The sequence below is a fragment of the Mus caroli genome, chromosome 3 (genome assembly GCF_900094665.2).
Source record: "Mus caroli chromosome 3, CAROLI_EIJ_v1.1, whole genome shotgun sequence".
Classification (NCBI taxonomy): Eukaryota; Metazoa; Chordata; class Mammalia; order Rodentia; family Muridae; genus Mus; species Mus caroli.
The window spans coordinates 110,511,891-110,525,139 of NC_034572.1; the positions used below are offsets into that span (position 1 = coordinate 110,511,891).

The 13,249-nt window shown below is 42.0% G+C and overlaps 1 protein-coding gene across 2 annotated transcripts in view; it reads right to left on the minus strand.

Annotated features, from left to right (window-relative positions):
* The window catches only part of Agl (amylo-alpha-1, 6-glucosidase, 4-alpha-glucanotransferase), a 58,976-nt gene extending 46,218 nt beyond the window's left edge, over nucleotides 1-12,758 (minus strand). Inside the window, exons 1-2 of one of the 2 annotated variants that reach the window (XM_021157864.2) lie at nucleotides 12,625-12,758; nucleotides 11,810-11,959 (exon numbers count right to left, since the gene is read on the minus strand). In XM_021157864.2, coding sequence (XP_021013523.1) covers nucleotides 11,810-11,891 — 82 coding nt within the window. In that variant the 5' untranslated portion in view covers nucleotides 11,892-11,959; nucleotides 12,625-12,758. Of the gene's footprint in view, nucleotides 1-11,809; nucleotides 11,960-12,074; nucleotides 12,600-12,624 lie in introns of those variants that run through there. The other variant, XM_029475200.1, reaches the window with a different exon arrangement.
* Nucleotides 12,759-13,249: the final 491 nt, after the last annotated feature.

The following is a 13,249-nucleotide window of genomic DNA, read 5'->3' on the forward strand; positions in this document are numbered from 1 at the left end:
GTGGGAGAGGCACATGCCTGTAATCCTACCATGTGAGTGGGAGAGGCACATGCCTGTAATCCTACCATGTGAGTGGGAGAGGCAGAAGGCTCGAGAGCTCAAGGTCATTCTTACTACATAGCAATACCGAGGTCAGCTTGAGCTATGTGAGACCCATTTAAGAAAGCAAAATAAAAACTTAAACATGGATGTATCTCAATTCATGATGGACCAAAAAAAAAAAAATTGGAGAAGGTAGGGGAAGGTTCTGAGTAGAATTCTTCAAGCTTAATGAATTTGCTTATAGAGATAAATATACTATTGGGTGTGGTAGTGCATTTTAGTGAGTTCAAGGACAGCCTGGTCTACAGAGTGAGTTCCAGGACAGCCATGGCTACATAGAGAAACACTGTCTCAAAGAAAATTAATGAAGAAAGAAAACAATGACAAATAAAAGGAGAATAAATATACTAACAGTTATAATGCTTATGAAACATGCAACAAAATAAGAATCACACAGGAAGGCCTCCCTGGAACAATGAGTAAGTCAGCTGATTCCTACGATTTATACTCTTTTAAAGTTTTTATCTATCTATCGCGTATCATAAGCTATACCCACTTAAGTTGGAGAGCTTAGCTGCCAACCCTGTGAGTCTGTATGTGTTCTTGTTCCACAGCATGGGAGTAGGGGTCAGAGGACGACCTGTCAGAGTCAGTTATCTCTTTCCATCATGTGGGTCATGGACAGAATTCAGGTCATCGAGCTTGGTAAGGAGGTGCCTTTACCAGGGCCATCTTACCCATCTTGAGCTTAAGTTCCACAGTGATGGTCACCATAAGCAATGAACAGAGCAAATAAGTTAAGAAAACCAAGACTATGTGGAGACAGGAGGATCCCTATGGCTCGCTGTCCAGCTAGTCTACCCAAACAGGTAAGCTCCAGGTTCAGTAAGAGACCTTATATCAAAAGGGATAGAGGGATTACCTCCACATTTACATATGCATACACACCCACATGTGTAAAAACATGCATACATATATAACACACACACACACATACATTCTGGCACAAGGGATATGATACAGCCTGTAAAGTGCTTGCCATCCACGTGTCAGGACTCAAGCTTGATCCCTAGAATCCATATGAAAAGCTGAGCTTAGGCGTGCCTGCTCTGTAATAAAGGAGACAGAGGGCTCCTTGGCACCAGTCTAGCCTTATTGGCAGTCCCAGTCCCAGGCCCAGTCCCAGGCCCAGTCCCAGTCCCAGTCCCAGTGAGGAACCCATCTCAACAGTTGGCTGGAGAGATGAACTCAGAGGTCCTAAGTTCAATTCCCAGCAACCACATGGTAGTTCACAACCATCTGTAATAGGATCTGATGCCCTCTTCTGGTATATCTGAAAACAGCTACAGTGTACTCATATAAATATAATAAATAAGTCTTGAAAAAGAAGAAGAAGAAGAAGAAGAAGAAGAAGAAGAAGAAGAAGAAGAAGAAGAAGAAGAAGAAGAAGAAGAAGAAGAAGACGACGACAGCCATCATGAGGAACAATATTCAGGCCTTCACATGAACAACCACACATATGTGCATCTGCACACGTGTGGACATACATACACACACATTTACACACACAAATACCATTCTGAAGAAAAGTAGTGCATGTTCATATGTGTCTGTGCCCCATTTAGGCCACAATTTCAACTGTTTTCATTTGTTTTCTATCTGCTGTTCTGGATCAGTGACCTTTGATGCTAATTTGTTTTATGGTATCATGAACTGCATCCACTTAAGCTGGAGAACGTAGCTGCCAAACCTCTTGCTTTGACTGTTCCTACAGCTGATCCTATCCTCCCACATCTCCCCTGACCACCTTATTTCCTGAGACATGGCAGGGTTTATATTAGGACCAATAACCTTGACTGTTCAGAGGAAGGCAGAGCTGCCTGCCTCCCCTTTAAGTCTTTGTACAGAAGGTGTGTTAAAAGTGGAGGGATGCTGAAGATCAGCACGTGGCTGTAAGGAGGAGTGCGAAGCACTGCCGGTATGACTTAGAGGTCTGAATGAACAACGGACACAGCCACAACCTGCCCTTAAACAAAAGCCCATCTTAGAGCAAGGCCTTAGGTGGCTTCAATTCTGATAGCCAAGGGAAGTGAGGATGCTGCTGAGGGCAGTAGAAATTGGCTCATACAGCTTCAAAAAAGGAGTCACCTCTCCAATATAAAAATTCCAAATTCAACCAGCAAATGCCAACGTAGAAACTGCTGCTCTGGCTTAGGTAACGTCTAAGAGTGGCCACTAAACAAGGGATTTTCAGTATAGCTGGGAGTCTTCCATTAGAGCAAGATGCCACCTAGGACTTCCAAAGCTTCAGAGGACAGGCTGAGTCCCTCAGTAGTGGGAGTGTAGCGAGTGCCTCTCAGACTCGACAGGACTAGATGAAATCTACTTTGCTTATGCTTGGTAGACAGAACAGGCCCAGGATGAGAGTTATAATAAGGTTTTCAGAGCATTTTAGTCCATTCTTGATATCTAAGTTCAGAAAAATGAATCCTTTAAAACTACTGTAGCTTACTTACAACGAGCTAGATCACCCTAGAGGACGGGAAGAAACATAAAATGAGGTTAATGTCATGGGTGCTACTATAGCTTGCTGTAACCTTTATAGCCTTGGGGGGGGGTGAAGGAGTAAAACTGACTTTCACATATTTACTATTTAAGGAATATAGCTTGTTAGGCTACCGTGCCATCAGTAGTCAGGCAGATTCCAGATGCCAAAAACAGTATTTGTGAGTCATGGTGGCGCTAACAATAACAATAAAACAAACTGGAAAAAGTTGAGTTCAGTCCTCATAGACATCTGTGATCGTTTAAAGACTTTGGTGGAAAAATTAGATACACAACAACAGTGTCTGAAGATATGACTGGATTGCTACAGGTTTAGGATAAACGTTTAGTAGACACAGTCTTTAAATTTTATTTGTTTGTTTGAGCAAGGTCTTACTCTGTAGTCCTGGCTGACCTAAAGCTACCTGTACTGCTCAGGCCAGTATCAAGTGGGCGGGGTCCTTTTGCTTCTGATGGCCCAATGCTGCCAATGAGGGTTTTGCCACAAAAACAAAGGATTCAGATAGCCTGTGAATCAGCTGATAAAAGCACGGGGTTTGAGAAGACTGATGCCCATTCTGAAGGAATTCCACTATGCATAACATGCTATTAAATAGCATCTTTTGAAATCCTTCTGGGAAAATGGGTATGGCTGAAACAGAGTAAGAAGACAATAGAAAGCCTGTGTTATAATCGTAGCACAAATAGTCACAAAATTGTTCTGATAGTTTTTACATATTCCTATCATGTTATACTTGGGGAAATAATTGTAAAATTGAAGATGTATTAATAATGACATAGATTTAAAGATAACTGCATAAAGGATTAAAGCATAGCTGGTGTGTGGTGGCACGCACTGCATACCTTTATTCCTAGAACTCAGGAGGCTAAGGCAACTAGATCTATTTCATGACCAACCTGCGAACCTACAGGGTTCAAAGCCAGCCTGGGCCACAGAGTGAGAGCTTGTCTCAAAAACAAAACAAAAGCTCTCCTGTGTGGGGTGAGTCTGTCTGTCTGTCTGTCTCTCTCTCTCTCTCTCTCTCTGTGAGTGTGTGTATGTGTGTGTGTGTGATTTGTGAAATGTGTGGAATGTGTGTGGTGTACTCTCGAGTGCCTGTGATCCCAGTAGGCTTATTACAGGGAGAAGAAACACTGGATAGGCAAGGCCACTCTAGTCAATGTAGCAAGTTCCAGGCCAACCCTATAGGAACTGTTATCAGGAAACAAAACAAAACAAAACAAAACATGAGCAAGACCCATCTCAATCAATAAATGAAGTAAAAAATACTGCGATGCTTAGGACTATAAATTTCTACATCTTTCTAGAATAGTTAAATTTATCATCAGGAAAAGTAGTAACACTTGGAACATGCACAAATATCAGAGGTATTGTTGATATTTAAATAGCTTGTCTCTGAAGTTTATACAAATATTGCTTTAGTAATTGCACAATGATTCGGAGAAACTGTAGTACAAAGGTTAAAACTCGCCTAGACTCTAAGACAGTATTTGAAGCAATGGGGTTATCTCTCTCAAGCACAGTCTTCAAATATGAACATTTATATGTAGCATACATGCACACTGTTCTTATAGACTATGTAAGTTCTGTAACACCAAAACAAGTGCAAAGTGGCTGGAGACCCATTTTCAATTTCCAATGCCAGTAACCTTCTAGCCATCCCTCCAATACCAATAACCTTCTAGCCACCCCTTACTCCAGTTCTAGGGAATCCAACACCCTTTTTGGCCTCCATGGGCACCAGGCATTCACAATGTTCACATATATACATGCAGACACAATACTCATACATATACAGCAGACACTATCAAGGAAACAACATGGCTGAATATTTATTATTTATTATTTTTAAAAGCATGATTTTTAAAGATTTATTTTAATTAGTTTACAATTTTAAAGTTGTATTTTTTCATTTATTTATGTGCATTCCCCTGAATATGTGTATGTGAATTACATGCATTTTTGATGCTCTCAGAGGTCAGAAGAAGGCATCAGATCCCTTGGAACTGGAATTACAGACGGCTGTGTATGAGCCTGTGTGTGCTACGAATTGAACCTGGGACTTCTGAAAGAAGAACAAGTGCTCTCAACCTCTGAGACACCTCTCCAGACTCTAATTATTTGTAGTGAATGTGTATATGTGTGTGGCTATATGAACACTGGTGTCCTCTGAGGCCAGATCTCCTGAAGCTGGAGTTACAGGCGGTTATAAGCCACCTAATCTGGGTGCTGAGAACCAAAGTCTTTTGTACGAGCAGGAAGCATGAGTCAACTCAGCCTTCTCTCCAGCCCTGCAAGATTCACTCGTTTTTAAAGTCTTAGTTTAAAATTTTGTAATAAGGTAATTTAAATATTACAAATTCTGTTTATGCTGACAATTGGCTTTAATAGCCTCAACTTTTGAGCCTCAACTCAATATATATGTATGTGTATACATACATACATACACACATATAGACACAGCTATCCAAACACAGATTTTAAAAAGGAGTTCTTGATGGTTATATATACTAAACCTACTAAACCATGACCTTAATTGTGAGTTCCATTCATCAATTATGTAGACTTTTGCTAAAATCTGGTTAAAAAATATCTATTTTTCCTGACATCTAGTAATTATTTTTACAAGCTAATCTACATTTACACTTGGAAAACCAAGGAAGTCTTTATTTACAAGAGGTGAAACAGATTAGAAAATTTCTAAAGGTGGCAGGTATTCACTTATACAGATAAAATCATGTAATCACAAAAGCATTTCTAAAGTAAATAATCAGAACACTTTGCAATAATACGGGAAACTGTACCCAGCCCCACACATTCCTACAAATAAAGTTTTATTGGAACACAAGCACACCAACTCATTTATGTCTTGTCTAAGTCTGCTTTCGTGCTCCAGTGGGAGAGTTGATGAGCTACAGCAGAGAGTGCATAGCTGCAAAGACCCAAGGGTTTCTCACTTGACCAGCACAGGAAAACCGCAACTCTGCTCCATGCCGCGGTTTCATTAGAACAAGGTAACTAGCTCTCATTTACCTCAATGGGCCAAAGAAAGGGTTTTCTAATGAGATTTTCTAAGTTTCACATGACAAAAGGCTGATATAATTTCTAAAAAGGACACATTTCAAATCCTTCTGGCTCATCTTTAAGTCAGTCAGTCTCACTGTACTGTCGTGTCATCTCCCCCCCCATCCCCAACGCTTCCCTAACTTCTTGCTTTCTGTCTATGTCATACTTACTATGTAGGCCGGGGCTGACCTAGAACTCAACAAAGAGCTACCTGTCTCTGCCTTCTACATGCTGGGACTACAGGTGTGTGCCTCCGTGCTTGGCTGGGTTTGACAATTTCTAAGAAGTAAAAGAGATATTCCTAGTTATTTTTCCTCGTGTTATAAAATTTTTGAAAGATTCTAATTTGTAAATTTTAATTTACTTTTCTGTGGGGTTAATAATGGCATCTAGGGCCTCATGCACACCACATAAACACTCTACCACAAAGCTACAACCTAAATCTGCGTGATTTAAAAGACCATGACTTATCTACCTAGTTCAGGTACTGGTGCAATTCGAGGAAAAAATGCGACAAATAAGAAGGCTGGCCTGTGAGCCTCCATTAGACTACAACCTCTACTCTTTGGTTTTGAATTCATCTGACTGCAATGAGAGCATCAATGTCCACTCATGTGTTACCAAACTGAATTCCTTTTCAAAGAAAGCTGTTACATTTTCTTTCTGTATCCCTGTAGGGGATTAGTAAATACCACCCCCAAAGCTCAAAGCCACTCTAAACTGCTAAGTCAAATCACTGAAACTGAGCAGGTTTCCCGCAGTACACGAAATACCTCTGCTAAAATTAGCTTAGGTCACAACAGTACACAGTGTGGCTATCTGGTTAATGTTAACACTAACAACGCTTTGCTTGGACCGACAGAGCCCTCTTGTAGACAGCTAGCTAGGAAGACGCGGGATTCAATTACTACTGTAAACAAGAATTCCCCATTAGGCGGTGGGTAGATGGTTTCAGGGAAGAAACCTTTGGCAGCTGGAGCGGTGACTCAGCAGGTGAAAGTGCTTGTTGCTCTTACAGAGGTCTAGGTTCCGTTTCCAGCACCCATAAAGCAGCTCACAACTGCATCCAATTCCAGTTTAAGGGATTCAACAACCTCTATCCTTGAGGGCACCTGCATATATATGTATGGTGCACATAAACTCATGTCAGCCAGCAAACATACACATAAAATAAAAAAGGAAACCTTTGTAAATGATCATTTTATTTATTTTTTGTAATGATGGTGGTGGGTTTTGTTGTTGTTGCTATTTATTTATTTATTTATTTATTCATTCATTCATTCATTTACTTCCAAGACAGGGTTTCTCTGTGTGAGCCTGGCTGTCCTAGAACTTACTCTGTAGTCCATGCTGGCCTCAAACACACATGCCTCCTGAGTACTGGAATTAAAGGTGTGTGCCACCAAGCCTAACTGAACATTTTATTTTAAAAGAAAAGCCAGTAACAATTGGACTGGCAGGTTGGTTCAGTAAGAATACTCGACACCCAAGCTTAAGAAACCTGAGTCCCTTAGTGGAATACCTCTGTGGAAGATGAGAACCAGTTCCCATATACTCTCAGTGGCACGAACGTGTCTGCAGTCACATACCCCTCCCCCCACATGTTGCATACACATATCTCACAGTAATAAAAATATAGTAAAATTGTAAATCAACCTATACAAAAGATGGAAGAATCATTTTCGGGTTTGAGGAATGCTAAACATGTTCATTTTCTGATACACAATGAGACAAGGAAAACAGAAAAGACTACAATTTGACTAGAACAGATAATTACTTGGACTTTTACTTGAAAAGGAATAATGTATAGAGATGTTGTGTTGACAATTATAACTGGTTCTTGCCGTGAAAAAATAAAAGCAGAGAAGGGCTTGAGTCAAATATAAAAACCCCCAAATCAGTGTTTTTTCCTTCACATTTAATTGTTACCAAGTCTTATGAGTTTAAAGTTTCCTTATTGTCTCCCTTTTCAACTCTGATAATGTTAGGTTCTTATCTTTAGGCTGGTATGACTGTTTGGACTGCTGTTTTCTTTATTTTGCTGTGTGTAATGTATGTGCAGGTATGTGCAGCTGTGAGTGCTTGCAGAAGCCAGAGGTTGATGTTGGTTCTCTTCCACTATTCTTCTTCGCCTTATTTATTTGAAGAGTAAAAAGAAAAAAATTAAAGATTTACTTATTTTTATTTTATGTGTATGTATGAGTTGAGTTTCCACATGTATGTATGTGTCCCATGTATGCATGTGGCACCCATAAAAGCTAGAAGAGGGTGTCAGAGACCCTGGAACTAGAGTTACAGGGGGTTGTGAGCAGCCATGTGGATGCAAGAGCAGCAAGTGCTCTCATGTGCTGAGACCTCTCTCCACTCATCCTTTTTTTTTTTTTTTTTTGAGATGGGTCTCTCATTGAATATGGAACTCACTGATTGGTCAGAATGGCTGTCCAGCAAGCCCCCTAGATCTACCTGTCCAAGTACCTCCAGTGCTAGGATTACAGGTACACCCAGCTTTTACATGAGTGACTGTCCAGCAGGTATTTATCCATTGAGCTATCTGCCCAGCCTAGTCACAATTTTTAAGGTGGAGTGGGGACAGGGTTTCACTGTGTAGCTCTGGCTGTCCTGGAACTCCATATAGACCACCAGGCTGGCCTTGAACTCACAGAGGTACACTCGCCTCTGCCACCGAGTGCTGGGATTAAAGGCAAGTAAACAGAATAGACAGGATTTTTTTTATAGGGTCTTCTCAATTATTTCTTGTCCCAATGTCCCCTCTATTCAATATTTCTTTCACATCACAAATTACCTTCTAAAAGAGCAGTTCTCAACCTCTGTGTCGCAAACTCTTTTGGGGTCACTTATCAAGATATCCGGCATATAGAATATTTATATTATGACTCAAACATAACAGTAGCAAAATTACAGTTAAGAAGTATCAACAAAATAATTTCATGGTGAGGGGTCATCACAGCATGAGGCACTGTATTGAAGGGTCACAGCATTAGGAAGGCAGAGAGCCACTGCTCTAAATTAATATGATCATGCGTTATTACAAAAAAACAGATGGATTTACTCGATTTACTTAGTGGTACAGACTGAACCACATTGTTCTTTGGAGCTTTGTTTTGTTTGGGTTTTTGTTTCTTTTTCAAGACAGAGTTTCTCTGTGTAGCCTGTCCTGGAATATGTTTTGTCGACTAGGCTGGCTTTGAACTCAAAGATCTGCCTGCCTCTGTGTCCTGAGGGCTGGAATTGAAGATGTGTGCTACCACTGTCCAGCTGACATTAATTACTCTTAATCAACTCTTCAGTTTGTGTCTTCAAGAAACTTAAGTGAGTTTCCTGTCTGGACTTGTTTTTTGCTGGGGTTTAAGAATTAGTCAGGGGAACCAAACCAAAAAAAAAAAAAAAAAAAAAAAAAAGCTGGGCGTGGTGTTGGGAGGCAGAGACAGGCGGATTTCTGAGTTCGAGGCCAGCCTGGTCTACAAAGTGAGTTCCAAGACAGCCAGGGCTACACAGAGAAACCCTGTCTCGAAAAAACAAACAAACAAAAAAAGAATTAGTCAGGGGGCTAGAGAGATGACTCAGCAGTTAAGAACACTGCACTTCCAGAGGTCCTGAGTTCATGGACTACATGGTGGCTCACAACCATCTGTAATGGGATCTGATGCCTTCTTCTGGTGTGTCTGAAGACAGCTACTGTGCACTCATATACATAAAATAAATAATTGTAGAAAAGACTTAGTCAGTGGCTGTTTAGTGCTGCACGTAGCCCTGAGTCTGTAAGATGCTTTTGTGCTCACAAACCTCACTGTACTTCTAACAAGCATTAGAGGCTGCTTCACTGTTCAGCACTTAATTGCCCGGTGGCCACTGTGAAACTGGAGACCAAATCAAAGAGACAGTGAAAAACGACCGGGAGCCTTCACGAAGGCACTTTAACTGAATGCTGAACACACAGAATGAAAGTTAAAGGTACCACAGATACAGAGGGATCTGACAGGAGTGGAGATGTAAGCACAGCCCAAGAAAAGGCATTAGAGATGGAGTAAGCAGGACAGGATGCAGAGCTATAAAGATTCAGACACTAAAGGCGGGGAACAGATTCCGTCTCGGCAAGAAAAAGTACAGTCCCATTCAGAATGTCTCGGAACTCAGGCGAGGTCCCATAAATCAAAGGGAAGAGACTAAACAAGAAGATGATTTGGACTCTCATTTGGTTAGATGGAAGAGATGGACAGGGAGAGAGAGAGAGATGGATCAGAAAGAAATTATAGAATTTAAAGAGAGATGACAGTTAAAGAGGTGACATCACCAAGAATGCTTAAGATTCTTGTCTGCAAACATATGAAGACAGAGGCATAACTAAGGTTTGGTAAAGGGGGATGAAAGCCTAGCCTAACATAGCCACCCCATAACTATTCCACAGAATAGTGTCAGAACAAAGCTAAGCTCCAGGGAGTAGACTGAGGAGCGGAAAGACCAACACGTTGTTGTTACTTAGGGCTCTACTGCTACAAAACTATACATCACTAAATTACAGCCTTTAAACTCCACAGGAGAGCAACAGATCTTTACAAGGAAAATTAATGTTTAATAATAATAATAATTAATAATGCAATTTACTCAACATTAGTCTGTTAACAACTGAATTAACAAACAAACAAATAAATAAAGTCTGCCTCTCAACCCTTGTCATTATACTTGACTTAAAAGCTTCCAAGAAAAAAGTGACACTTGAGGCCATTATTTCAGAGTCCTCAGCATTGAGGTTAGAGCCCAGCCATGGGAATGCATGGTTTCTGATGGTAGATGAACAGAGCAAGAAGGGAACCAGGCACACACTGGCAATGAACTGAAATGAGGAAGACAGAGAGCCTGAGGAGCGATGCCAGAGTGAGAGGAATACTGAAGACAGAAGAGAAGGACAAACCAACCCCAGGGAAGGGCAGAGTCAGGAGACCCAAGCTGGAGCCAGAGCTCAGTGACCCAAAACCCCGAGCAAACCTGGAAGAAGAGGGCCGTTCAGCATCAAGGCCACACAGTAGATGGCTTTTCAAAAATCTAACTTTTTAAAAATATTAAAGAAAAAAAATTCTTCAAGATGTTTATCAGTGTTCACTGAATTCATCCAGGAGACTGATTTTTGTCTTGATGCATAAAAAACTTCCTCCTTGTATTTTACAAGTTATATTTATAAATTATCAGTGGACTGTTTTCAGTATCGAATGTAAAACATCAGCCAGCGTGTCTGATAGTCCTGCAAATTGATCTTTGATCTTACTTTTAGTTACATTTCTCTGTCATGCTGGGGTTTGAACCCAAGACTTTGCTTGTATTAGGCAAGTACTATACCATTAGCTATATCCCTAGCTCAATGTAGTTCTTTAAATGATGGCTCAAACATGTTTCAACATCACCGATGAGATTTTCCACTTTTTATTTGGCTTCATCTTCTACTTGCTTGAGAGGCTCCTGATAGGGTTAGCAAGCTTACGACACCTTCTGCTATACTCTCTCTACTCTCCCAGTGCTTAAGCTCAATAGAGGAAAAGAGTTTGCTCTGAAAAGCCACCCTACAGATATATGCAAAGCTAAATTATATATGATTTCACGAGTTATAACAATAAATGCTATTACAAATAACATGCTCAATCTTTTAACTGCATACGCACTCTCTACCACTTCTTTTTCTCCCTAATGTAGGGACTGAACCCAGAGTAGGCACAAGTTCTACCCATGAGGGACTTCCTATAACCTGTAGTGTCTGCCTCAGGTGGTAGTCAGCAGCAAAATGAACTGAGCTATCTTTGTGCTAACGCGACAGATCTGTTCTTAATCAACATTCATTCCTCATCATCAGTGTGGGACATAGTACCATTTTGGCACAAATCAAGATCTATGAAATTTCAGCTAACTTAAAGTTATTTGAGTGCGTGTGTGCGTGTGCGTGTGCGTGTGTGTGTGTGTGTGTGTCTGTTCATGCAGAGGACTGAATCTACAGCCTCATTTATGCTAAGCATGCATTCTACCTACCAACACCCAGTCCCTAATTTTAAGTTTTTTTAAAAAAAAACTAATAGAATGTCAATGCATTAAAAGATATAAAAAGAGCTGATCAAACAACTTGCAACTGACCTTGTTCAAGTCTGAAGAGGGTCTTCTCTAGCTTCTCCATCTCGTTCAGTAGTAAAATTCGAATCTGCTTACTGTGTTCCATTTTGGCTTCTGGAGGATTTGAACTCTTTGCGTAGAACTAAAAGGGCTCCAAAGTGGAATGAGTTACCCCTATAAAACAAAGTGGAATTATTAAAAGAAGAAGGAGGAGGAGGAGGAAGAGGAGGAGGAGAAAAAAAAAAGAAAATATGACCTAAAACTCTCTGGAGTTGACAATGGCACTTACATGTCCTAGATAGGTTTAAAGCCAAGAAGAGCAATAAGGAAGAACAAAATCTTGTCAGTAAAGCCCAACAAGGGAGAAGTTTCTTCTCTCTTGGCGCAGAATAAGAAAGCCTGAAGCAAAGATGTAGATTCTACAAAGATGTAGAAAAGTGAGTTCAAGAGCGAAGAAGAGCTGGGATAATGTTTAGTTAGTTAGTTAGATGTAGATTCTGTTCAAAACAGAGCAGACCAACAAAACCCCTAAAGCATTCTCAGAGAAAAGCAATACATCCGCGAAAACCCTGGAGTTCAGCGGCATAAATTCCGTTCCTGAGCCAGGGGGCCCTGAAAGCTCCAAATGGCACTGCAGCCTCCAGCAGATCAGACTGCTGAACAGGTGGAAGAGCGCCCTGTTCCCAAATTCGGGTCTGAAGCCACCAATAGGGAGGTGACTGGAGAGGGAAGCAGTTGCTGTCCCGGGAATAGCTGCGGCGGCGGTGGCATGCGATGTACAGAGCGGCTATAGATAGAAAGAATGCGCGTCCGGAGCCGGACGCATTCCAGGCACTTACGAGCGGGATAGACGTGCGGCGTCGGGAGCGGGAGCCGGAGCCGGGTACAGCGGGAACGCCGGACCGAGCGGCGGCCCGGGGAGGGCAGGGCGGCCGTGAAGGGCAAGGGGAGGGGCGCCGGGACCCAGGCCAGGGGACAGTGACAGGCCGGGGCCGCCGAGACTCCGCCCCCCGCGGCCGGAGGACGTGCCGACTCCGCTGGGCCCCGGACTAGCCCGGGGGGCGTGGCCCTGCCTCCCCGCCCACTTCCGGGAGCCATCGCCCCCGCTAGCACAGACCACTGATCTCGCGAGAGGTGGACACGGCTTGTGGGTTTGAGGGGTCTGGGCTTTGGGGACTGTCATTGCCCTGATGTGCGATCGCTCTGCCTCTCTAGGAAAAGTGAGTTCAAGAGCGAAGACGAGCTGGGATAATGTTTAGTTAGGGACGTTCTTTCTGGGAAGAAAATACAAAGTTGGAAAAACCAAGTTTCTTAAAATTCCCTGCGACGCTTGGCTTCACTAACCTTGTGACACACACTGGTCGCTGGGAAGAGGGGACCTCAGCTAAGGAACTGCCTCCATCAGATTGACCTGTGGGCTTCTGCATGGGAGCATTTTCTTGTTTTATGGTTGCTATGGGAGGA